We start from the raw sequence: 27655 nt of genomic DNA, 5'->3' as shown, positions 1-27655 counted from the left end.
GATGACTACTTCATATCCAAGTGTACATGGGACACCTGGGTGGCTCAGTCGGTTAAGTGTCTGACTTAATTTTGGCTCAGGTCATGGTCTTGGGGTCGTGAGATCAAGCCCCACATGGGGCTCTGCTCTGGGTGTGGAGCCGCCCTAAGATTCTCTCTCTCCCTCTCCCTCTGTCCTCCCCCACCAAAAACAAAACAAAACAAACATACATGTTGTAAGGCGCCTTGCTGGCTCGGTTGTTGAGCATGTGACTCTTGGTCTCAGGGTTGCAAGTTTGAGCCCCATGTTGGGTATAGAGATTACTTAAAAATGAAATCTTTTAAAAAAAACCCACAAATGTACATATTAAGCCACTGACTTCTTGTAACTCCCTCTTTATTTTCTCATTGTATATTGTGACTCACGACCATACCTCTGTGTTCTATTTGCTGATATTTTCCCCTATTATGATTGGGAATAAAAGAGGCTGTAAGTAAGGGGGAAGGTGAAGGCCAAGAGTAAGAAACAAGGGTCCTTCATTTTCAAGCACCATTGAGGGCTATTCCTTGGGAACTGACTACTCTAAGAATGTACGTGAAATCTGTTGGCCAAAAAAAGAAAAAAAAAAAAGATATCTGTTGGCCAATGACATGCCTCCTTGTCAGTGACTCCAGGGCATAGAGAATGAGAGGAGAAAAAGCAAGGTTAAGTAGAGGGAAGGAATGGATTTATGATAGTGACCTAAACAAACCTCTGGGCTTACATGAATACTTTTTCTAAAGATTTATTTTTATTCATTTTAGAGAGTGGGGGAAGGGCAGAAGGAGAAAGGAGTCTTAAGCAGACTCTGCCGAGATCACCACTTGAGCCGAAACCAAGAGTTGGATGCTTAACCAAGTACAACCCCCAGGTGCCCCTTACCTGCATGCTTTTATATTGAAAAGATTAGTAAGGGTTTTCTAACTCCTATTTCATCATATTACCATAATTTTCTTGTAAAACGTTGACTTTGTATTTTTTACAGGTTTTTGATGGAAGCGGATCATTTTTGTCCTACATTAACACATCCGCTGACCCACTCTACGGCCCCCAAGGCCTGGCCCTAACTTCAGATGGCCATGTTGTGGTTGCAGACTCTGGAAACCATTGTTTCAAGGTCTATCGGTACTTACAGTAATGGTTGGGCAGCTGGACAGCCCCTTACAAAGGTCTTGCACTATAAACTGGAATGGATTTCTCGACGCGGGACCAGATTACACTAGACTTTTCATGCTAGAAAGAATCAGTGATGAACTTTCCAAGGGTATTTCTGAATGTAACTATTTCCTTAAAAACTGCATATCTGATTTCTGTAATTCACTTCTAGGGTTTAAAGAAAAGAAATCCCTTCTACTGAATCTATGGAAACTGCAAAGTTTTACGCCTGTGAACTATGGCTTATCAGACAGGGATTTGTGTAGTTGAACTGATTTTGCAAATCAAACACTAAAAAAACCTAGAATATTTAAAAATATTCGTTAATCCTGTGAATGGTAGCTTTTGTGCAGAGCTTCCAGAAACAAAACAAAAACAAAATCTGTTGTAGTTACATACTTTATTTAACTTTGGTTACGAGACCCGGGGGATCTTCTAACCTCACTTTTACAGTAGGTATTACTCACGTGACATTTTTTGGTTACCAGTAACTACATATAAATTAGAAAAAAAATAATACCATTTTGTAAAGCCCTCCCAGCTGTGATTAGGCAGGCCTCTTTTGAGTTTGGCACTTAAAAACCACTGCAAATTTCCCACCTTTCTGGATTAGATCTAAGATCCTTTTTGTGTGTGCTTTTCACCTTTTCTCTCCTGCTCACCTTGTATCAAAAAACAAAGTCCATTTTCAAGGAATCCTGAAATTCCAATCCTTTGAAAAGCGTATTACAATAGCAAATGCTACCTTTTGGAACAGCCCCCCTCAACTCCAGATTAATGAATTGGTAGTAATCAAGAGAAAGTTAGCCACGGTTTATGTGCCATGTTCTCACGTGTCTCTCCTCTTCCACTTCATGAAAGCGAAAGCTTTACCTCCTGCAAGATGTCAGCACATGTAGTAGGACACCAGTATCCTAGGACAGAGAGCCATAAGTAGCCCTTTGGAGGACTGATGGTGTCAACCAAAGGCATGTGATTGATTAATGGTTTCCCCTTAGAAAGCAAATGTTACCAAAGTTGTGTTATCTCGAAAGCATTACAGGTAAGGGCATGTTATGGTTATTTATCATTGTCTAATGAATAGTAGAGGCATTAAAGGACTATGTATACACGATTAGGGTAAGGTGTAGAATGTATCATATATATATATAGCTGAATCTTTGGTGTACTCAAATAGGCAGCACTCTGAAAGACAGAAGCATCGTCCAGCACATTCCTTTACCGCGCAGTTTAAAGCCGTCCTAGTAGAGCAAGCCCGAAAACAGGTTTACTTTTCACCATTGTCCAGTAATGATGATATTGGCTGACTTTTAGCCAGAAAATGGCCTTCTGTGCTTTCAAAAAAACAAAAACAGGTCGGAGGAAAAAGAAACGTTGAACTTGAGTTAAATTTAAGTATAAATGCGTTTGGAGAAATGTGAAGAATAATTTAGTTACTTGTGAATCTGTCATTGATACTGTAAAATAAAATGTGGTCTCTTTCCACTGTTTAATTTTCTACTCAGTTCTACCAAATACGATGTCATGTTTGGCATTTTCGATAATGACTTTGGGATCTCTTTCACTGAAAGCACCTTAGAACTGTACAATGAGAAAACATTTCCCATATGTATATGTTATGTTCATTGCTTATTAATTTATAATTCAGTCATTCTCTTCTATAGGACTTTTTTAAATGTAGAAGGGAAATCTAGCTACTTCCAATTGTCTATCAAATTTATTATGCCCAAATCAACCTCTGAAAGAAAATTTTTCATGAAGATTTACATTAGGTTTACCTTTTTGTTTGTTTTTTAGGTAGTTTTCGAAATATTTGAGACTATAATAAAGTCATAAAATTCAATAACATTTTTAGAATGTAAAACTAAGATACTGTTTGCTAACAACACTGAACTAATAATAATAAGTCTTTGAATTCAGACATTCGTATTCAGTGAGTGCTTACTAGGTGCCAAGCCGCTAATCTAGGCACTGAGGATACAGCACAGCCATGGAGAAAACAGACAAAACTCCCGCCTGCTTGGAGCTTACGCTCGAGGGAGGAATTTCATTTTGCCATTTACTGACATTCTGCATAAGATAAGCTAGACTCTTGATAGCTCCTAGATTCTTTAAAAGAAAACTTTTTAAATTGGTTAAATCAATTTTGGTTTATTTTCACAAGCAAAAATGGCTTCCTATTTAGGTTCTGTCACAGGCTATTGGTCTTAAGACTAGTTTACTTAAAAGAGTTATTTTGCACATCATTGAAATTTTTATTTGTGAATTTAGCAATTAACCAGCCATCCTACCGTAACAGGCTGGATATCTCAATAATAGATTGAATACAAGGCTAATTTTTTTTTAATCTGTCATTTTTGGCACAAACTGGAATGGAAAAATAGATACTTCAATTCAGACCTGTTCCACTATGTGTCACTGGAAATTGCTGTGGGCACTCCAAGAAACACTGTATTTCCCCCCCAACACATGTAGTCTCTTGTATGTTAAAGTATAGATGACGTTTCACATTTGGATACATAGGAGCATTTACTGTATTTCTTAATAAGCATATTCGAGGAGGGGGAAAGTGCTGCTGATAAGCTAGGAATAGGCAAGATTTAAATGAAATTTTGTCACAATCTATGGAAAATGGTTTCTGGTAAACTGAGAAGGATATTAAAATAAGTGACTTTTTTTCCCTGAGCCATCATCGTTGTTTGATTTCTCTTTGTCAAGTGTACAGAACCTGTCATACATTCATGATAAGTAGCACTGAAAAATTACCCATTCAGATGTCCCCTGGGCACTTCTGGCACCAGTTCGAATGTAAAGGTCGGTGATGCAGTCCCACCCAGTATAGACCTCTCCTGCTGGACTTGGGGGACGTAGTCACTCGACCATCCCGAAACACATGAATAAAAAGCCTTTATGACTGCTCACCATTTTTTTTAATGGTACTTAGTATCTTGATCAAACTTTTAGTCTCTAGTAACTAAACAAGTCCCCAAGTTTCCTAATTTTAATTTAGTCTTTGACTAGATTTGAAACAAATACTACAGGTCCATGCAACTAGAATACACTTGCTTCTACTGCTAAGTATACAGGGTATGTCCTCACTTGGAGTTAACTGGAATAGCAGTACGGTAGCAAGTGTCTGTGGATCCTTACCATTGAAGGATATGCATAAATGCTTTGGTAATATCTACTGAGAGAATTGGAGGAAATAGCAAATGAACCTTAGGTACTGTGCAGATCACTTCAAATGGGAAAAACCTTTTTGTACACTTGGACTCTATAGTATCCTCCCTATTCACCAGCTTCTGAAAAGGGAGGAGTATTTTTAGTTAAATAATTTAAAAACAAGACATTTCCAGGTAGGATAAAATTGAAGCTATTTGCTGCAGCCATCATCTAATTTTGCTTAAAATCGAAAGTGGTTAATACTGTTGCATTCTGTAAATGTTGCAGGGTTTTAAACTTTACAATTATTTTAATATTTTTGATAACTAGGAATCTAGTATTGCCATAAAGGAAACTAAGTGCCCATTAAAGATTTGTTTGGTATAAATAAATGATTTTTTTGTTTTGTTTTAAATGACAGTAAGCTACAAATCATGATGTTTAATCTTAAACTTTCTGAAGATGAACTGTGTGGCAGTGATTGTGTGGTCTGTTTGTGGAGAATGTATGGAAAGCTATTAATATTCTAAACTAGATTAATAAATCGGCTATGTTGTCCCAATGAATGTACAGCACGTCCATTAACTTTCAAAAGCAACACAGCCTTAAACTCCGTGCTTTTGCTTTATGACATGGGAATGTTCTGTCCTCAACAGAGTGTATTCTTGTAATAGAATCCTTTATATCATTCTCAATTCTATTGCCTTTCAATCCTATGTATGAGTATTAAGGGTTTTTGCTTCCTTTTTTTCTTTTTAAATTTTGTACATTCCATCTTTATAGGTCTGTTTCATACATTTTGTGTATAGAACACTAAGTCTTGCGCTCTCTGACATTGATAACTGATATATTCTCATTTGTTCTTTTACGAATCGAAATGCTGACTGCCTATTTAAAGAAAAGAATGAACGCTGTGCATCAAAGTGTTTGTATGTTCGTAGCTACATACGTACCACAGTATTTTGGATGCTTTAGTCTAAATAAAACTTTAAATTAATTCTGTCTTGAAACATAGGAGAAACAAGTTTCATGTGTATATCTTTACCATTCACAAAATCTCAAATCATTATAATAAAGCTTGTTTTCTCCATTTCCAGGGTGAATGTTTATTTTACATATTGTTTCCTTTTTTTTAATAAAGGGAAATGTAGAATATGTGGAAGATACCAATACTCAACCAAACTGTGTAGTTAAATTAGTAAAAAATTTTTTTATGATACTAATAATCTGGTTAGCATTTAGGATGTATCTTTGAGAGGAATTTGGAAAACCGTGACACATATTTAGAAGGTGAAATAGGGGACGCCTGGATGGCTCAGCCGTTGAGCGTCTGCCTTCCGCTCAGGGCGTGATCCTGGAATAGGGGATCGAGTCCCACGTCGGGCTTCTTGTGGGGAGCCTGCTTATGTCTGCGCCTCTCATAAATAAATAAAAATCCTTTAAAACAAAAAGAAGGTGAAATAGACCAAAATCACTATGCTTAAAGAATCACAAGATAGATCTTCTAGAAGTCGTGGCAGTCACATTTCTACAGAATGAAGAACTAGAAAGGGATCTCACTAAAAATACTGTCTTTAGAAAAAAATAAAAATACTGTCTTTAGGGTCCAAAATTTAATTAATGAATAAAAATTTTTATACTACATCAAGCCAAGCATTTCAAGCAGTAGTCATAATATCTAAATAATATGTCGGACAGTCCTCTGGAGGTTCTGTTGTAAAGGAACCTGATGGTGGATGTATAAATAATGGAGTATCACTGTCATATTCTTGCAAAGAAGTTTCCGTCTTTCTTAAAATTTAAAAAATTTTGAAGTTTTTTTTCTCTCTTCATAATTGAAAGTTGTCATTTTAATGCCACTAATCTACAGGCCAGTATGTTCCCTACAAGACTTGAGGATAGATAAGCTGTCAATCATGAGTGGTTTGTGGATTTGATAATTTGGTCTTTTGTTCTACAAAGGATTCTTGTCCTTTTTCATTGACTGTAAACAAGTCATGACCTTACATATATGCATACAAGTTTTTTTCCTCATGCATTTATAGGCTTTTGATGTTTTGTTGTCTGTAATTTATATTTTGCTGTGACAGTGAATACTAAATTCTATCTTTTGAGAATCCTTTGTGATCAATGGAGGGACACAAAAATTTCTTGGGTTTTTTTTTGTTGTTGAGAATTTTAAAAATCTGTAATAGATTAGAAATCTACAAGAGGTGACTTAAGTCAGTCTTAGAAATGAGAAAAGGGCCAAGGAGGATGCTGCCAACTAGGAACTGTGAATATTAGTATTCTTGAATCCTGTTTGTATTCATTTATTTTTTCTTTCAACCAAGCAGGCAGCATGGCTATCGTGAGCCCTTTTGAAGGTTTCAGAAGCAGCAAGTGAGGCATTCCTGATAAAAAGCCAGTTGCTCCAAGTTTAAGCATGTCTCAAATTGTCCTTTGAGGACTCATTGCACATAAAGCCAAGCTGCACCCCTTTCCAGAGCAGACAAGTTCAATTAAAGGTGCAATTTATTGGCTAAGTGAAGAGGCCGGAAGGGCATAAATGACATTCTGTCCTCTACCCAACCCTATTGTCTTTAAGTTGTCCTTGCTATTGTCATTGAGCAAATGTGTAAGCACTTGTGATAACAGCAGGGTTTAGGGTAGGTGTAAGGGAGGTAAGGATCAAAGCCTGTAACCTCTTAAGAGCTTACCGTTTGGTTGGTGAACCAGGACAACCAGTTACCAAACCAGGCCAGGTAATGATAACACCAGGAGCTGTATTATATGCACCCATTAGTAAATATTTACTGAGTCTAGTATGTTCCAGCCACTAGGGAATAATAGTAGCAAACTAATATATAATCTATATAGATAGATAGATAGATTATATATTAGTATATATATCTATATATACCATATATATAACATATATAACATATATATATATATAAATTTGTGCAGCCATGCAAAATGAAATGCAGGAGCTCTCCTTTACAAAAAATGTAAAAGGCTTTTTCCTTTTTTCTGTGACCTCTTGACCTGTGGTAGTGGCCTACCTAGCTAATGTCACACTCTCTTGGGCATAGGAGTACTTGATAGGTAAGTACAGACACCCTCATGGGCACCTAGGGCCCCACACTGTGACTCAGACTCAACTCCCACTCTTCCGGGCTTGTACTCAGGCCCCCTGCCAAGAGTACAGGGTGGCAGGGGTTGCCGGCTGGGGCTGAGGAAGCTGGCAGCTAAGAACTCACCCCAGAGGAAGACAGAGGGGGTGGTGTTGGGGCCTGACCACTGATAGAGCTGCTAAAAGAGGACAAGAGAGCATGGGTGGTCTAGGGAAGAACAAATAGTTGGATGTCATGAGACCAGAGAATGCTCAAGAACTGAGAGATGAGACAGGGTTACAAAAAGGAACTTACTCTCCCAGATGAAAAGATGAGAAGAGCATCAGTAACTGCTACAGAGCAAATTAAGGTAGGAACCATAAGAGAAGTTTTGGGACGCCTGGGTGGCTCAGTGGTTGAGATTCTGGCTTTGGCTCAGGGCATGATCCCAGGGGTCCTGGGATAGAGTCCCTCATTGGGCTCCCTGCAGGGAGCCTGCTCTCCCTCTGCCCTGTCTCTGCCTCTCTCTCTCTGTCTGATGAATAAATAAATATTTTTAAAAAGAACCATAAGAGAACTTTTAATAAAGCACAGTGGAAGTTCCAACTTACCACATGACTAATGGGGACAATCCTGTTTTATGCTTGTTTTCCCCACATAATTATAAATAGCCCTTTTAATCCGGCTTGGATAATAAATTATTATTTTTTAAGATTTTATTTATTCATGAGAGACAGAAAGAGGCAGGCTCCCAGCAAAGAGCCTGATGTGGGACTCGATCCCAGGACCCAGGGATCAACCTGAACCAAAGGCAGATGCTCAACCCCTGAACCATCTAGGTACCCCTGGATAACAAATTCTATACTTTACACCAGTGTTTCTCAACCTTTTTCCCATTATCATCCCCCCAAGGAGCTCTTGTAGACATTTTTTTCCTAATCCCCCACTCCATGGAATTGTAATATCAGAGATATACCATGTATCTGTTTATGTACTATAGCACTTTGCAGGGCCACAAACCATCTGAGATTTTTTTTTCATTCTCCAGAAACCAGTTTTGGTATTGTCTTCGTTGAGACCGCTCCTCTGTACAAATGACACAATAGCACTGTTATTTCTAACTCGAGGATGTGGTATGACTAAAAAGGTGTTAATGTTGACTATTTCTTGTTTAAAATTTTCTCCTCTCTTGGTTTTTTCATTCCCCCCCCCCCTCCTGTTTCCTACCTCATAGACTTTTTCCTTGTCTCTTTTCTTTCTTTTCTTTTTTTTTTTTTAAGATTTTATTTATTTATTTATTTATTTATTTATTTATTTATTTATTTATTTATGAGAGACACAGGCAGAGGGAGAAGCAGGCTCCATGCAGGGAGCCTGATATGGGACTCGATCCTGGGTCCCCAGGATCACACCCTGGGCCGAAGGCAGGTGCTAAACTGCTGATCCTGCAAGGGATCCCCTCCTCATCTCTTTTCTTTTTTTTTTTTTTTTTAAGATTTTATTTATTTATTCATGAGAGAGAGAGAGAGACATACACAGAGGGAGATGCAGGCTCCATGCAGGGATCCCGATGCTGGACTCGATCCCAGGACCCCAGGATCCCAGGATCATGCCCTGAGCCAAAGCAGACACTCAACCAGTGAGCCACCCAGGTGCTCCTCCTTGTCTCTTTTCAAATGATTTTCTTTTCTTACTTCCTCAGGAAGTTTCTTCTAGAGGTCAAACTTTTCAGAATTTCAAGAAAGGACCATGCACGAGAATGTTCTTTTCAGGTGGGGGTGCATTTCCTGAGAAATCAAGGGGATTGAAGGCAGTTGAATGTGTCTCTTCTGGTTGGTGGTGTAATTCTGAGGTTTGGTATTCCAGAACTGTGGTCCACATTCAAGAATCTCCGAGAAATGTAACTACAGTTCAGTGATGTTTAGTACACAGCTCCAGCTCCAGTGGGCAACCCTCTTTATGTGAACTCATCTTTTCCAAGAGAAGACCCAAGTGTCCAAGGCCATGTTGGACACCTCAAAGGCAAGTGGCTTGCTTTATGTTCATCCTGTATACTCTGTTTTTGGGGTGAACGCCTAGCCTTGGTGGAGTCAGCCATGGCCCAAATGGCAGAGAGTTCATTTGATGGAAATGGCAAGAACCATGATTCAGTGCAAAAAGAATGCTGGGGGTTTAAAGACGGAAAGTGGCCAAGGGCCTGGAAGGCAACTAGAGATTCACAGTATCCTCTCCAACTGGAGTTGTGTCCTCAGATCTCATCTTGTTCTCTCTCCTCTTACAAACTCTTATATCCTCTTGGGCAAAGAAAGAGTTTGTAAAAATTTTTAAATGCTGAAACTGAGAAGTGCACACATGTTTAGTGGCTTTTCCTTCTTTCCCATCTCACCCTTGCTTCCTCGCTCCCAAATAAATTACCAGCACATCTTTTTCTCAGGCTTCATTTTGGGGAAAACTCAGGCCGGGGATTCTGGGTTTCCAGGCTCCTAGTCTAGAATGTTGTGGGTAACAGGTGGTTATGTCTCTTTGGCACTGCAGATTCTTTCCCTATGGGGAGGGATGTGGCCCGGGTAGGGGCAACAGGACCCTAGAGCAGGATCTAGGGGAAGGGTGGGTTGCTCAGATGGAAGATTAGCTCTGATGAAAACATAATTCCTTACGGGTGTGGCCTGGTTCATCTTCACACACACTGCAGGCAGCAGATAAAAAGAATAAACAATGTATGCATAGGGTTTTGTAAAACAAATTTGTACATTAAACATCATTTGGGGTACCAAAATGCTAGGTGGTAGAAATGAGATCCAAATTCATGAGTACTTCTCAGATGCTGCACATGTTTATTTATCATACTTAAAAACCTATATACTACATCTGCCTGCTTCATCATGTTGCAAAACTTGGAGTGTCTCAAGACATCTGTTAAAATATAAAACCGAAGCATATTAAAAATTTATGAGTTTGAGCAAAATCAATTTTTTAAAAAAGATTTTATTTATTCATGAGAGACACACAGAGGCAGAGACACAGGCAGAGGGAGAAAAAGGCTCCTTGCGGGGAGCCCGGGATCACGCCCTAGGCCGAAGGCAGGCACTCCACCGCTGAGCCCCCCTGGCTTCCCTTAAGATCTTACTTATTTACTCATGAGAGACACAGAGAGAGGCAGAGACAGAAGGAGAAGCAGGATGGCGCCCTAGGTGCCCCCCCCGCAACTCAACCACGAGCTGCCTAGGCCTCTGCCGCCGAGCTACATCTAGGCCAGGATTTTGCAACAAAGTGAGAGCTCAAGAGTTTCTTTTAAAAATAGATGATAAGGGATCCCTGCGTGGGTCAGCGGTTTAGCATCTGCCTTTGGCCCAGGACATGATCCTGGGGATCCAGTCCTGCATCGTGCTCCCTGCATGGAGCCTGCTTCTCTCTCTTTCTCATGAATAAATAAGATATATTTTTTTTAATGTGATAGATGATGATAGATAGATAGATAGATAGATAGATAGATGATAGATAGATGATAGATAGATAGATAGATAGATAGATGATAGATAGATAGATGATAGATAGACAGATGATAGATAGAGAAAAAGGCGTCCCATGGGGATCCCTGGATGGCTCAGCCCTTAAGCATCTGCCTTCGGCCCAGGGCATAGTCCTGGAGACCTGGGATCGAGTCCCGCATCAGGCTCCCTGCATGGAGCCTGCTTGTGTCTCTGCCTGTGTCTCTCTGTCTCTCATGAATAAATAATTAAAATCTTTAATAAAAAAAGGAGTCCCATTGCACGCCAGGGGCGAAGAGGCGGAAGCAGCAGAACCGCAGGCCCCGCCCCTCCCGCCGGCCTCCCCGCTCGGCCGCCAGGGGTCGCCGCGCGCCGCCCAGGCAGAGGCCGCCGTCGCCCCGCCCCCGCCCCGCCCCGCCCCGCCGCGCTGTAGGCGCCAAAGTCAAACCCGCCCCGCCCCGCGCGCAGGCCCGGCCGCCCGAGGACCCGCCGCCCGCGCCATGGTAAGCGCTGAGGCCCGCTCGGGCTCCGGCTCCGGCTCCGCTCCCGCGCGGCGTCCCCGGCGGGCTCCGGGGGCCTGGCTCCCGGGGAGGCCCCGCCCCTTCCCCGCGGCCTAGGGCGCAGCCGAGCCCCCTCGGGGCCGACCGCGTGTGCCCCGCCTGTGCCCCGCGCGCGGCCGCCCGGAGACCCGGGACGCGAGTGAGCGGCCGCCCGGGGCCCGGGGTAGACGGGGGCTCCGCGAACCCGCGGGCCCCGCCTGTGAATGGCTCCGAGCCCTGCACGCCAGGGGGGCGGGGGCCCCTGAGGGCCGCGGCGCCGCGCGACCTGCGCCGACCTCCGGGCCGCGCCCGCTCCGGGCCGCCCTGTGCCCCTGTGACCTTGACGTCCTCCAGCTCGTCAGATCATCTTCAGGAACCTTCAGTCTCATGTCTTTTTTTTTTTTTTTTTCTGCTTCTGTTGGCAGAGGATCAACACCTAATTAAATGGGTCAAAGATTTTAATATCTTAATTTAGCGAAGTGGCCGTTATTTTGCTGGCCAAGGACCGAGGTTGCACGGTGACTTCTCTGAGGATTCGTGTCCAGATGCGCTCACAACTGATAACGGCTTCTCTGTGGTTGAGTAACAACACGGCCACCTGGGCGCGACGCCGGCTCAGAAACCCGACCGGGCCGCGCCGAGATGCGGGGCCTGCGGGGCCGGGCCGGGCCGGGCCGGGCCGGGCCGGGCCGGGCCGAGCTCGCGCGCTTCTCACAGCTCCCGGCCTGGGCCTGATGCGGCGGCTCCCGGGAGCCAGGGCACCACTGCCCGGTTTTGCCCTTGCACCTCCTCTCCGTACGAGTCCTCTTCATTCATTCATTCATTCATTTATTTATTTATTTATTTATTTATGATAGTCACAGAGAGAGAGAGAGAGAGAGGCAGAGACACAGGCAGAGGGAGAAGCAGGCTCCACGCACCGGGAGCCCGACGTGGGATTCGATCCCGGGTCTCCAGGATCGCGCCCTGGGCCAAAGGCAGGCGCCAAACCGCTGCACCACCCAGGGATCCCCGAATCCTCTTCTAATACTAAATGGCAGTATGCTGCCAACTGCTTGCAGACGCTCAGCCTCTGATCATGAAATAAGTCAGAATAAAACTCTTGAGATCCAGCCTGTTTTTTTAATGGATGCTCAAGAAGTGAGTTTAGTATCACGTTGATCAAAAACAGATTTTTGTTCTCTTTCCTTTTTTTTTTTTTTTTTAAAGATTTTATTTATTTATTCATGAGAGACACAGGCAGAGGGAGAAGCAGGCCCCATGCAGGGAGCCCCACGTGGGAATCGACCCTGGGTCTCCAGGATCAGGCCCTGGGCTGAATTTGAAGGCGGCATCGCTGAGCCACCGGGCTTGCCCTGTTCTCTTTCCTGATTGTGAATCGATAGTTGTTTCTTTTGATTCGACCAGGCTTGGTGAATAAAGTCGTAAATCCAGGCATATTTTTGGAATTGGAGGAACTGCAGTGTACTCCTGCCACTTCTGGGGGCAACGGGTATCATCTACTTTTAATTTTTCAAAATGTTCTTTTAATTGCTAAACAGGACTGCTTTTAGGAATTTCGTAACTCCTAATTATTCGGGGAACGTTCCTTAGATGGATAGTTTCTTAAGTGACTTCAAATACAGGTTTCCCCTAGTCTTTGAAAGTAGTGTTTCTGTGAAGTCTTCTGTAATCTGAAATGGCATAAGGTGAAGAAACAGTTATTAATTTATATGGGAAAACTTTTTGAGCATTCCTAGACCCCCAAAATAACGTCTCATAAGCCGCTTTTTTTTTTTTTTTTCAATTAAAACAGTTTTTTCTCCTCAGGCTTCTCAGATACCTTAGGACACATCTTGCTAACAGATGCACGAAGTAAATTAAGATCCAGCACAGATGCTTACCAACACAGTTCAAAGCTATGGTGGCTTATGCTTGAGATGCTGGATATGGTTTCCAGGGAAGGATTGTGGCACAGCCATTCCTAAAACAAACACTGAGCGCTATTTTTGCTTTTTGCCTTTTTTCATGCAAGTGAAAATGCGCTTAGGATTTCTTTTGATTAATGAAAACAGGTACTATTGTGTAGTTCTTGTGAAAAGTGGGGACAGCTGTATGTTGGTCAGCAGGGAAGCTTGGTTGTCCTCAGCTCTTGACTCTCCTTACTAATTTGAATGCATCTCTGACTTACGTGGTCAGCAGATTTTCTTTAATATTAAGTATTAAATGAGCCCTTGTTGATGTTTTGGAGAAATTCCTAAATGTGAATTAGCGCGGCATACTTTTACATTAGTTATTTTAATTCTGGCTGCGATACTGTCCTCCTGTGGTTAATAACGAAAACTTTCTAGTCATGAAAGAGACCGATGAATAAATTGGCCTGAAAACGATGTAAAGGGATGATCCAGCTCATCCATATTTCTTGAGTGACTTTCATAGCTACTGAACTGAGTGATAAAAGCTTTCCTAAAACTGTGTGCCTCCAGGATGCTAGGCTCTCCTCATTGTTCCTGGATGGCAGATTCTTAGGGAGTCCATGAATCTTTCCAAGGAGCTGTTTTATAATACCAAAACATTAGGAACCTTTCCTAAAGCTTTGAATCTTCTTTCCACTGACAGGGCTACAGACTGAAGTCCTAAAGGGATCTCAGTGCCCCTGACCCACCTCTAGATTCTGGGGTGAGAAGAGGAGTGTTCTCAATCCTGGGGCTGGTTAAAGCATCTTAAGAGGCTTTTAAAAACATGCCTGCCTAGGCCTAGGCCCAGGTCTGGTCTCAGATCCTGATAGAGTTCAGATGGCATACGCCTTGGCATCAGTATTTTTAAAAAGCTCCTGAGATGATTCTTTTTTTTTTCTTTCTTTCTTTCTGAGATGATTCTAATAGCAGTTTGAAACCCACTGGACTAGAGAAATGAGCCAAAAGAGCCTTCTTAACTAGGTGTGAATTTCATGCTTGGTTTATTCTCATACTGCTGAGGCCAGTGTGAAGGGAGGCTAATTAAAGCAGTATTGAATGCTGGCTCTCGACTCCGGGTTTAGTGAGTAGGTCTATATGGTTTCTCGGACTGAGATTTGTGTGATTTCTCTCAGAAAGTCAGTAAATGGTTATCACAGAATTCTTTTTAATTTACCCTGTGTCATATTTATGGGAGTGCAGTGGGTGCTGTGGGGTTTGGGAACCTAAACAGTCTCACATTTTAGGCTTGGGGGTTTAGAGACATGGCCTTGGAGTCAAGGGCTGGCCTTTGTGTCTGCTGTAACCCAGCACCAAGCTCTTGGAAGGCCAGCACAGTGCACATTCTGAAGTTTTCAGCCAGCTAAGAAAGATAAGTATACGAATTGATTTAATGAAGGTGTGTTCTAGGAACGCATGGGATGACGCTCAGGCTGTCCTGTGAGCTCAGGGAAACTCTTTTACAGAATGCTTACACTAGGCCTTAGGAGACTTTAGAAGTTTGAATTTGCAAGAGGAGCAGGTGTTTTAGATAGAATAGTTATTTATTTATTTATTTATTTATTTATTTATTAAAAGATTTTATTTATTTATTCATAGAGATGCAGAGAGAGAGAGAGAGAGAGAGGCAGAGACACAGGCAGAGGGAGAAGCAGGCTCCATGAAGAGAGCCTGACGTGGGACTCTATCCAGGGTCTCCAGATCACGCCCTGGGCTGCAGGCAGCACTGAACCGCTGTGCCAACCGGGGCTGCCCAGATAGAATAGTTTTTTAAAGACACAAATGGGAAAGAGCATGCTGGGAGTGGAGAATTACAAGTACAGATCTTCTTCTTACAATAGAGTTACACTGTGATAAACCCATTGTGAGTTGAAAATATCATTAAGTCAAAAATGCATTTAAAACACCTAACCTACAGAATCATAGCTTAGCCTAGCCAACTTTAAACATGATCAGAACACTTAGACATTAGCCTGTAGCTGGGCGAAAGCATCTAAGACAAAGCCTGCTTTATAATAAAGTATTGGATATCTCCTGTAACCTACTGAGGACGGTACTGAAGGCAAGTAACAGAATGGAGGTGTAGGTACAGGATGGTTGTAACTATCGATTGTTTACGTCATCGTCCCTTGGCAGTTGACCATTGCTAGCCTGGGGAAAAGATTCAAATTCAAAATTCTAAGTATGGTTTCTACTGATTGTGTATCACCTTCGCGCCATCATAAAGTTGAAAAAGTCGAACCATAGTCAGGGACTGGCTAGTTTTTGTATTATAGCTCAAGTTAACTCTCCGAATTATGGTAAAATTTGAGGTGGGGAGTGGTATTTGTGAGAGGTAGATTGGGGTCAGGTGATTAAGGGCCTCTTCTATCACTGTGGAGTGATTGACTACTTCTGGATGGTTCGGAGCCACTGAAGGCTTTAAGCAAAGGAGAGGCATGGGTAGATTTTCTTCTTGGCCATGTGGAATGTGAACTTAGAGGTGAGACCAAGTGTGGCCAGAGGGCTTGCAGGTATGTTGCAGGAAACAGAACACATAATGAAGGCCTGAACTGAGGTAGGGTTTGTAGGGATGGAGCAGACAGGGTGGATTTGAGAAAGTTAAGCACTAAAATTGGCAAAAGTTGGTGATTGCTCTGGTGTGGAGTAAGAGGGGTGAAGGAACATGGGATGACTGCCAGGCCTCTGGCGTGGCTAAAAAGATGGTATCTGAGCTCCAGATCTAGAACAGCAGGTTTGGGGAGTAGATGTAGGAGAAGAAGAGTTCAGTTTTAACCCTCTGAGTTTGAAGTCTGTCCAGCAGGCAGGTAGATGCATGAAATTGAAGCTCAGGATCATTCTTCAGAGGCTGATGTAAAGATTTGAGGATTCAGCTTAAATGTTAAAACCATAAAAGCAGAAGAGATCAAAGAAAAGGTGTGAGGAGATGAGGGGATCAATAAAGAACCCTGGGGGAGCTTCAGTGTTTGTGAGCAGAGGAAAAAGAGAAATATCCCTATTTTACCAAACAACTCATCAAGGAACCATCTGATAATTTTATTGCTGTGAAAATGACTGAGTGGGTTTCTAGGCTGTGCAAATAGAATAAAGACTCGTGCACTCTGGTGTGTGTATTCAGAATGGCAATGTCAAATCCCTTTCCCCATCTATTGAAGGCTTTCATTTTCCAGGGGAGTATTGGTTGAACAGGCTCAGTGTTTGTTTTCTGTGTCTCCTTTTTTATGTGGTACAAAGTGTTTCAAAGTTATTACTAAGCATCTTATGTTGTCTCATAACCCTGTGTGACTTTTGAGCACGTCACTTAAAAAATATTAGTGTGGAATTCTCTTATTAGAGATGATAGTTCTCTCTTTTGTTATTTTCTGTGAATCTTCAGGTTGAGGGAATTTGGCCTTTTTAAAAAGTTGGATTTTAGCTTTATATATTCTAAATACAATATAGTGTAAAATTTATAATCAACAGAGATTGTAGTTATATATTAATTATTGTAATTTTTAATTGACTAAACTGTAGTTATAGAATAATAGTTACCTGCAGTAGGCCTCTGTTTTCGACTTGGATAGGTTTTTCCTTCCTCCAACCTACCCTGCAAAATGCTACTAAATGTCGTCTTACTAAAACATAACTAATCTTGTCACTCTCCTGTTTTAGAAATTACTCAGTAGCTTCTCATTGTCTAGAATAACATACATTCTCTTGGACTGGACAATCAGCCTCCTGTGATCTGGCTCCAGATGACCTTTCTCACCTTACATGCCCCTCCCTCTACATGTACCACACAGTAATCATCCCTGAGTACTTGTTTTTCTGGAGCATTCCGTGTACTTTCATAACATCATGCCTGTGTGTTCTAAGGACACCTTGTCACCATTTCTCAACTTGCCAAAATCCTTTTCATCTCTACTCTTCCTAGATAGCCCTCAACCTTCCCTGTGGTGGAATTCATTCTGTCCTTGGTAGCAATTTGTGCAATGACCTCTTCATCATTTATTAGTGGTGTCTATTTTCTCTGAGAGGTTGTAAGTCTCTTAAAGGTAAATATAGTGACTTATCATTGGATCATTTCATAAATACTGAATTTCTATTAACTGCCAGGCTCTGTCTCAACCACAGTTTTTATTACTACACTGGTAGCACCAGCCACAAGGCTTGGCATATAGTAGTTAAAATGAGTCTTTAGGTCTGGCTCTCAGAGTTATCAAACCCATTGGCAGACAAGACCATAACATTTCAGATGATGTTTCAGACCAAGTTGTTTTTAAATGCAAGGTCTTTTTTTTAACACACAGTGTTTACTTTTTTACTTTTGTGCTGTAGTCAAAGAAAAAAGGACTGAGTGCAGAGGAGAAGAGAGCCCGTATGATGGAAATATTTTTTGAGACGGTGAGTTGTTTTCTCTAAGATTTTTAGTATTTTATGTCATTTTCTCCTTAAGTGTATGTCATTCAGTGTTTAACTGTACTTTTTTCATTAGATATCAATGCCCATCAATTTCTTGAAGAATAGATAAAATTCTGCAAACATTTTTTGTTTCTGTGAAGCTGTGGAGTAAGAAAGAACCCTACCCCAATGTTCACTTCTGTCCAGAATGATCTTTCTGAAGCATATATTTGATTGCGTTCTTTCTTTTTCTTTCTTTCTTTCTTTCTTTCTTTCTTTCTTTCTTTCTTTCTTTCTTTCTTTCTTTCTTTCTTTCTGATAGTCACACACACAGAGAGAGAGAGAGAGAGAGGCAGAGACACAGGCAGAGGGAGAAGCAGGCTCCATGCAGGGAGCCTGATGTGGGACTGGATCCGGGACCCTGGGATCAGGACCTGAGCCAAAGGCAGATGTTCAACCGCTGAGCCACCCAGGCATCCCAGTGTAGGTTATCTGATTCCATCCTTTTTTTTTTTTTTAAAGATTTTATTTACTTACTCATGAATGACCGAGAGAGAGAGAGAGAGAGAGAGAGAGAGAGAGAGGCAGAGACACAGACAGAGGGAGAAGCAGGCTCCATGCAGAGAGCCCGACGTGGGACTTGATCCTGAGTCTCCAGGATCACACCCTGGGCTGCAGGCGGCGCCAAACCACTGTGCCACTGGGGCTGCCCTGATTCCATCCTTTTTAACTATGAGATCAATTCTGTTATGATCGTCATTCTACAGATGAGGACATCTGATACACAGCTTAATATACCAGCTCTAGACATCAAAAATAAAAGCAGTTGTACTAGCATTCAAATCCAGGGAAGATCGTCTGATTTTAAAGAGTGCTGAATACTGCCTCTTTACATTTATAAATCTGTCTGTGGTCTAACACTATATCATGGTACATAGGCCACCTTAATTTATTCCAGATATTTGTGCCTGCCACCAATAGGAAATATGTTTGAAGTTTTAGGTCCTAACTGATGGAACCAGGATTCAAACCCAAGCACCAGGCTCTAAAGGCTATTTTGCTTACCATGTTGCTATACAGTAGCTTTTTTTTTTTCTTCCATGTTTAAGTCCAAATCTTAGGCCTACAAAAACACTAACTTCCTGTGTCTTAGCCTAAAACTTGACAGGACCTTCAAAGTCTAGTCTGGCCCCAACCTACTAGCTACTTTGGTTGTATACAAATGTGAAAAAGTTGGGAGAAAATGGCAAAATAATATGAAATTAATAAGATAGTTAATGATAATACTTGACATTTTCATTTTGATAATGCAGATTCTCAGTAAAACAAGCAAAACATTCTGGGGAACCTTTGTTTTAAAAACTGCCCTCTAAGTTTAATCTTACTGATGTTATCTGCCTGTAATGACTTACCAAAAGTCATTGGCAATTCAAAACAGAGTATGATTTTAATAATGATGATTAGGAAGGGACACCTGGGTGGCTCAGCTGGTTAAGTGTCTGACTCTTTTTTTTTTTTTTAAGTGTCTGACTCTTGATTTTAGGTCAGGTCATGATGTCAGGGTTGTGAGATTGAGCCCCAAGTTGGGCTCCACACTCAGCTCAGAGTACTTGCAAGCTAGCTTCTCTCTCTGCCTCTGCCCCTCCCCCTGCTCTAGCACTCTTTCTCATAAATAAATAAATAAATAAATAAATAAATAAATAAATAAAATCTTTTAAAAAGAATGATGATGATTAGGAAGATAAATTGATAAAGTTTATATGTGGGGATTATGACTCTTCTACTGAGTTTAAATATTTTTCCTGTGGTCTCAGCAAGAAAAGTAGATTTAATTCTTACTACGCAGTGGAAAGCTGAGGTGAGTGGTGGGGGAAATGATTTTGTCATTTATAATATTGTTAATTTTCTCAAGTATCAAAATTGGCTGTTTCAGACTGAAAATTTTTCAACCCTGCTATCAATGAATAACATCATATTGATGAGTGGTAATAGCTTCCAGAAGTTCAGTGGTCACTGAGTTTTTATGTAAAGCTAGAAATTGATTGTATTGATTGATTTTAGTTCATATATTCCTATATATTCACTCATATGTGTATGTTTATATGTACATACAAATATTATACAAATATACGTATATTTGAAGTTGCTAATGTAATAGAAAAACTTAGTAGCATGAGAGCAATATAATTCAATGAGAGCACTTGCACCTGAAATCTGTTTTACCAAATAACTTTGTGACCTTAAGCAAGTATTGGACCTATGTCTCAGTTTCCTTGCCTATTAAAAAGGATAGTAATAATTGCACCTAGCTGACAGTGTTGGTATGAGGGCTAAATAAGATAATCCACGTAAATTGTTACAATGTTCAGGTCATAAGTACTTAATTACAAGTTGTCTAGCTTTATAACTATATGCCTTTCATGTTATCTTACATGTAATTTTATTTATTTATAGACATAGGTTTTATAAAACATAAAAATTTGTATGTTTATATGTGTTATATGTGTAAAAATATGTGTGTGTGTGTGTGTGTGTGTGTGTGTGTATAAAGGTTTAGAGCCATTATGTTCATCTCTCCTTTATTACTTCTGTTTAATACTATGGAGGACTAATATTTCCTTGAGACCATATTATCTGTTCACTTAAGTGACCACATTTTAGTTCTGAAGCTAGTACTTTGCAAGCCCTCTTATTTACACAGAAATGCCATGGGGGCAGCCAATATGTCCAGAGCTCTTCCTTGATGACCACATATAGGCATATGTCTCAGTGACTTCATATTCTTTTTCCAGGGAATCTAAAATGGTTGCAAATAGATTTGATTAATTGATTTTTAGAAATGTATTGGAGGCCTGAAGGCAGTAATTTATTGCATATTTTCTGAGACCCTAAAGTATTATCTTTAAATGGTTTATTTATAGACATGCAAAAATTGATTTTATACTCTAAGACCAATGACAGTATTTTCCTTAATTTACTAAATGTTTAGTGAGATGAAGTTACTTCTCCCAATATTTTATTATGAAAGATGAAAGAATTTTGCGGTAAATACCTATATGCCTAACATCTATATTCTACATTAACATTTTACTCTGCTTACTTTATCACATATATATTCATCTGTCCACTCCTTTATCTAGGTGTTCATTTTTTTGAGGGGGGGAGGAAGAGGGTATACCCTTTAAAGAAGTTCTTTATACATGCTGGATACCAGTCTTTTGTCAGAAATTGTGTTTTGTGAATATTCTAGTCACTATTTGTCTTTTCAGTTTCTTAACAGTGCCCTTGCGTGAACAGAAATTTTAAATTTTTATGAAGTCTAGTTTCTATCCTATTGAAGTTACCTACTATCCTATTGAAGTTAGAAGAAATAGATCCTAGATGTCCATTAAAACAATCACAATAATTCTGTTACAATTATTGAATGCTTGAGTCTTTTCATTTTTGTTATCCAAACTCATTTTACCACTTCAACCAAGGCTTAGTACAAGAATAAAGGAGTGTTCTACGTAGATTTTTTTTCCAACTACAAGCAAGATTAAATATTCTACATGTTTATATTCCCATATTTTGTTTTGCATATCATGAACATGCTGACTGTATAGGTGAATAATTGATAGTCAAAATTATATAATTTTCCTATTGTTTAGGTATAGCTCTTCCAGGAAACCTTAAATATAAACAAATCTTGACAGTTGTCTGTTTTGCTTTTAGTTAGAACTGCTAAATCTGTGATATATGATATATGCTAAGCAAATCACTGTTTTCTTAAAGTGTCCAAGAGAAGGTAATTATCTCATGTTAAATAATTCATTATAAGTAGTTTTTATACTTCATTGAGAAGATGTTCTTTACATTCTACTCTCCAGTTACTTTTTTTTTTTTTTAATCTGTGTTTATTTATGATAGTCACACACAGTGAGAGAGAGAGAGAGAGAGAGAGAGAGAGAGGCAGAGACACAGGCAGAGGGAGAAGCAGGCTCCATGCACCGGGAGCCCGACATGGGATTCGATCCCGGGTCTCCAGGATCACGCCCTGGGCCAAAGACAGGCGCTAAACCGCTGCGCCACCCAGGGATCCCCTGCTCTCCAGTTACTTTAAATAGTTGCATATTTGTGCAAAATCTGTCCCTTTTAAATTGTATTGAAGATATTGAACAGGATAATTGCAATTTCTTCTAGCTCTGAAATACTTGATTCTGTTGCAGTCTTCATTACTAGGCACAGCTTTTATAGTACAATGTTTTGTTAATATAATTATGGTAAATATAAATATATAGTAGGAAATAAATACATATTTTATCTCTTTTTTTTCAATCTCTTTTAAACAGAAAGATGTGTTTCAGTTAAAAGACATGGAGAAGATTGCTCCCAAAGAGAAAGGCATTAGTGAGTATCAAAGATGTGCTGAGATATTTTGGGAAACATTGGTCATCTTTGCTACAGCAGTCTTTCACTTTATGAAAACATAAAGTTCTAGAGATGAAGAATATTTGTAAAAGACCTTACATGGTATCTTTGGGCCATGGCCATGATTCTTATGTGTAGAATATCTGCTTTAGGAAAATTAAAATGGAGTACACATGCATACCTGTATATATACACACACATCGATACACAAATATACACCTTTATTTATTTATAGGTGTAGTTTATTTCAAAAGAAGCAAAAACTGTTGATGTGTGTTCTGGTATTTGTTAAATATGACTTTGTATTTTTACATGGTATATTAGTTTTCTATATTATTGTAACAAATTGCCATAAACCTGGTGGCTTAACACAATAGAACTTATTTTCTCATAGTTCTGGAGGCCAGAAGTCTAAAATCAAGGTGTTGGTAGGGTTGGTTCTTTCCAGAGATTCTGAAGGAGAGTCTATTTCATACTTCTCTCCTAGCTTCTGGTTGTTGCCACCAGTGCTTGGCTTAATAGACAAATCATTCCAATCTCTTCCTCTGTTTTCACATAGACTCCGCCTTTGTTTTTTCCCATTTTGTCTCTTATAAGGATACATGTCATTGGATTTGGGACCTACCCTAAATCTCAGATGATTTCATTTATGATCCTTAATTGTGTCCTTTTACCAAATAAGGTCACATTCACAGATTTTTGGGGGTTATCTTTTGAGGGGTCAGTGTTAAACCCACTACGTGTGGTATATATATTTTTAAACTTTATTTTCATTGTATAACCTATACATGTTTATTTTGACATACTTGAAAATTATAAAGTATATAATCAAAGTACAAATTGTTCGTAGGCCCTCTATTCTGGGATCACCAATGATTAACATTTGGTGTATTTTGATGGCTTATTCTTAGGTTCTGTCTATGTATGTATGTATCTGTCCTTTTTCTTTTTTTTTTTTTTTAAGAGGAACCATACTGCATATATAGTTTTGAGTTTGTGTATTTTTTCATATAACATTATATCATCTACATTTCCCTATGTCGTTTGCTTTTTTAAAAAAATGACTTACAGTATCCACATCCCCTAATGATTCATTCTGTACCATAATTAGCTCAGCCTGTTACCTGTTGTTAAACGTCTAGGTTGTTCCCAAATTTTGCTGTTAAAATTAATGTGTATTGTGCTATCTATAAGTTCATTTTCTAAGAAACTAATTTTTTAGAGCAGTTTTAGATTCACAGAAAAATTGAGAGGAAGGTACAGAGATGTCCTGAATGTTTCCCACTCCCCACACATGCACAGCTTCTCCTGTTGTCAACATCACTCCCCAGTGGTACATTTGTTACAGTTGACCTGTTGTCAACATCACTCCCCAGTGGTACATTTGTTACAGTTGACACATCGTAATCACCCATGGTTTGCATTGGGATTCATCCTTGATGTCATACATTCTGTGAGTTTGGATAAGTGTATAATGACACGGATCCATCATTACAGTATCATGCAGAGTATTTTTACTGCCCTAAAAAACCCCTGTGCTCCATCTATTCATCCCTTTCTCTCCTCACCCATAAATTTTTTTCCACATCTCCTACTACTTCATTAGGAAATGTTCCTAGAAGTAGAATAGAAAACAGAAACTTGTGGTGCCTGGGTGGCTCAATTGGTTAAGCATATGACTCTTGACTTCAGCTCAGGTCTTGATCTCATGGTCCTGAGTTCAAGCCCCACAGTGGGCTCCAACCTGGGTGTGAAGCCTACTAAAAAAAGAAAGAAAGAGAGAGAGAGAGAGGGAGGGAGGGAAAGAGAGAGAAGAGAGAAAGAAAGAAAGAAAGAAAGAAAGAAAGAAAGAAAGAAAGAAAGACAGACTTGTGTAGTTTTAAGCATTTTCTTTTTAAAGATTTTATTTGAGAGACGGCGAGAGTGGGAGAGTGAACACAGGCAGAGGGGGAGGGAGAAGCAGACTCCCTGCTGCCAGGGAACCTGATGTGGGCCTTGATCCCAGGACCCCGAGATCATGACCTGAGCTGAAGGAAGATGCTTAACTGTGTGAGCCACCCAGACATCCCGTTTTAGGCATTTAATATGTACTCTCACAGTGCCTTCAGGAAAGGCTATACCAAATTATATTCACATTCATTTCTCAGAACTGTATTTTCATTTTTAGAATCCTTGACATTTCATTTCACTTTGTACTTCTTTACAAGTAAGGTTGAATGGTTTGCACATTTGGTGTTGATTTTTTTAAATTTATTAAATCTTTAGTTTTCTAATAGATTTTATTATATTTGGGGATCTACTATAGGAAAAATTAAAGTGGACATTAAAATGTGGATAATTTCTTGATACCGTTTTACTTAATAGAAAGTAAGAATTGTTCATTAATTTCAAACATTTATGAAATATGACTCTACATTCTTACATGCTATTTTTTAAAGCTGCTTATTTTTTTTATCTTACTGCTAACCATAACATTCAGTTCACAAGTTTTTTTTTTCTTTTTTAGTTTTCTTTTTAAAAAATATTTATTTATTTATTATTTATGATAGACCTAGAAAGAAAGAGAGGCAGAGACACAGGAGGAGGAAGAAGCAGGCTCCATGCCAGGAGCCTGACGCGGGACTCGATCCCGGAACTCCAGGATCGCGCCCTGGGCCAAAGGCAGGCGCTAAACCACTGAGCCACTCAGGGATCCCCATTTTTTTAGTTTTCTTAGCAAAAAAGGCAATACACATTCATTGTTGGAAAAAAATAAGAAAAATGAACAAAAGGAAATAAAAGTTGGTTCTTACCTACCATTCAAAGATAACCACTGTCACATTTAGTGCCTATATTGTCTTTTACCTTTTTTTAAATAATTCTGTATAATAGATTTGAATGCATATATATCCATGCTATTAAATACTTTATAACAAATTTAATGATTGGGGATCCCTGGGTGGCCCAGCGGTTTGACGCCTACCTTTGGCCCAGGGCGCGATCCTGGAGTACCGGATCGAGTCCCACGTCGGGCTCCCGGCATGGAGCCTGCTTCTCCCTCTGCCTATGTCTCTGCCCTCCCCCCCCCTCTCTCTGTCTATCATGAATGAGTAAATAAAATCTTTTAAAGAAAAATTAATAATTACATGGAATCCCATCACAATAAAATACTTCTAAAAGTCTGGTTATTGGACCAGTTTATGATTTTTTGCTGTTGAAAACAGTGCTTTGACAAGTATCCCTATGCATGTCCATCATTATTTTTTTGGCTGAATTTTATAACAATGGAATGTCTATATAAAAGTCATGTACACATCTAAGGTTTTAGATACATGTTGCCAGATTTTCTTCCCATGTTGAGAGTACTCATTACCCTGAATGTTTTATTACATTTCTTAGTATTTCTAATTTGGTAGTCAAGACATCATATCTCATTCCTTTATTTTGCATTTCTTCAATTAATTAGTAGGGCCGAACATTTTTATTAACTGTGTATTTTTGTAGATGTCCATTGATGTACTTTTGTTTTTCTATTCACGTATTTATCTTCTTTTGTTATTTTTAAAAACCTCTTATTTGTTTATGAATTAACCTTTGATCTGTAATATTTGTTCCAAGTATTATCTTCAGTTTTTAGCCTTTTTTTTTTAGCGTTTTAATTACACTTCTGTTGCGACTTAATTTAGAGTCTTTAAAAATGATCTCTTTTAGCCGCTATGTCAGTGAAAGAAGTCCTTCAGAGCTTAGTTGATGATGGTATGGTTGACTGTGAAAGGATTGGAACATCTAATTATTACTGGGCTTTTCCAAGTAAAGCTCTTCATTCGAGGAAACGCAAGTTGGAGGTTCTGGAATCTCAGGTAAGCCATCACAGTTAAAATCTACAGATTTGCTTTGTAAGCAAGAAATTTGAAGTTAGTGGTTTCCATTAAATTTTTAACATGCATTATTTGACTCAAAGTCTAAAGATAATCAACATTTCTTTCTCCTAAACAATACAAGGAGCTTAGAATGTTTTAACTTTAATCTTCCCTCATGCCATGATATTATTTTATAGTATTTTATGTTCTTTCTAGAGTTACAGCAAGATGGATGGGAAGGCACAGAGAGATCGCAAATACAATTGACCCTTTAAAAACATGAGTTTGAATTGCATGAGTCCACTTATACGTGGGTTTTTTTCAATACATATAATACTGTAAATGTTTCTTCTTCTTCTTAATGATTGTCTTAACATTTTCTTTTCCCTAGCTTGCTTTATTTTGAGAATATAGTACAAAAAAAAGAATATAGTACATAATACATTTATTATACAAAATATGTGTTAAACAGCTGTTTATATTATTGGTAGGGCTTCTGGGCAACAGTGGGCTATTAGCAATTAAGTTTGGGGAGAGTCAAAAGTTGTATGTAGATTTTGGACTGCATGAGGTTTGCCCCTAACTTCTGCATTGTTCAGTGGTCAACTGTGTAGTTCTCCCCCACTATCCAAAGTGGAGCTTTCCTATGAAAACTTTTGTAACTAAAATGGCATAAAGTGAAAATGCAATTACCATTAATCTATATGGAAAGAATTTCTGAATGTTCCTGAACCCCAAAAGTAACCTTAGACTTCTCTGATGCCCATAGGATACATCTTGCTAATGGACCCACAAAATAAAGATAAAGCACAGATGCTCATAGACACAGTTTAAAACTGTGGAGTCTCAAAAAAAAAAAAAAAAAAACTGTGGAGTCTCGTGCTAAGATTCTGAGTGGTGTTCCCAGGGAAGGAGCTTGGTGGGACCACTTTCACTGCTCTGGGTGCACGCTACCTCTGTTATGGCTTGCTGCAAAATGAATGCCAAAACATTATTTTTGCTTTTTACCTTTTTTGGTATAAGCAAAAATACTCTTCAGATTTCTTTTAGTTAGCAAAAATAGGTACTAATGTAGGTCTTTCATAGAAGCAAAATGGTATAATATGAACTTTTGAAAAGGGGGAATACCTATACCACCCCTTCTCCCCACCTACACACAGTTTCTGCTGTGATTTATATTTTGTATTTAGCATGGTACATTTGTTACATTCAATGAGTCAATATTGATACCTTGTTATTAAGTAAGGTCCATAATTTACATTAGAGTTCACATTTTGTATTTTATGTTGTGTGAATTTGGACAAATGCATAAATGTCATGTATCCACAATTACAGAGTCATACAGAATAGTTCACTGCCCTAAAAATCTTCTGTGCTCCAGTTATTTGTCCTTTCCTCTCCCCTAATCCCTAACAACCAGTGATTTTTTTTTTTTATTTTTTTACTATTTTATACTTTTGCCTTTTCTGGAATGTCATACTGTTGGAATTGTCGTCTATAGCCTTTTCAGATTGGATTCTTTCACTTAGTAATACACATTTAGGTTTCTTCCATGTCTTTTGGTGGCTTGGTAGCTCATTTCACTTTATTGGTGAATAATATTCCATTACATAGATGTGCCACAGTTTGTTTATT

The 27655-nt window shown here is 39.4% G+C and overlaps 2 protein-coding genes across 9 annotated transcripts in view; both read left to right on the top strand.

Moving 5' to 3' along the window:
* The window catches only part of TRIM2 (tripartite motif containing 2), a 177856-nt gene extending 172431 nt beyond the window's left edge, over positions 1 to 5425 (top strand). For all 8 annotated transcript variants that reach the window (XM_041738037.1, XM_041738038.1, XM_041738031.1 and 5 more), the window contains one exon: positions 1004 to 5425. In XM_041738037.1, coding sequence (XP_041593971.1) covers positions 1004 to 1156 — 153 coding nt within the window. In that variant the 3' untranslated portion in view covers positions 1157 to 5425. The remainder of the gene's footprint in view (positions 1 to 1003) is intronic.
* A 5957-nt stretch (positions 5426 to 11382) lies between these two features.
* The window catches only part of MND1 (meiotic nuclear divisions 1), a 62717-nt gene continuing 46444 nt past the window's right edge, over positions 11383 to 27655 (top strand). Inside the window, exons 1-4 of the mRNA XM_041738873.1 lie at positions 11383 to 11421; positions 17709 to 17774; positions 22103 to 22160; positions 25872 to 26020. Of these exons, the coding sequence (XP_041594807.1) occupies positions 11419 to 11421; positions 17709 to 17774; positions 22103 to 22160; positions 25872 to 26020 (276 nt within the window). The 5' untranslated portion in view covers positions 11383 to 11418. The remainder of the gene's footprint in view (positions 11422 to 17708; positions 17775 to 22102; positions 22161 to 25871; positions 26021 to 27655) is intronic.

Source organism: Vulpes lagopus, chromosome 23 (assembly GCF_018345385.1).
Source record: "Vulpes lagopus strain Blue_001 chromosome 23, ASM1834538v1, whole genome shotgun sequence".
Classification (NCBI taxonomy): domain Eukaryota; kingdom Metazoa; phylum Chordata; class Mammalia; order Carnivora; family Canidae; genus Vulpes; species Vulpes lagopus.
This window is presented reverse-complemented; position numbering and strand designations above follow the sequence as displayed.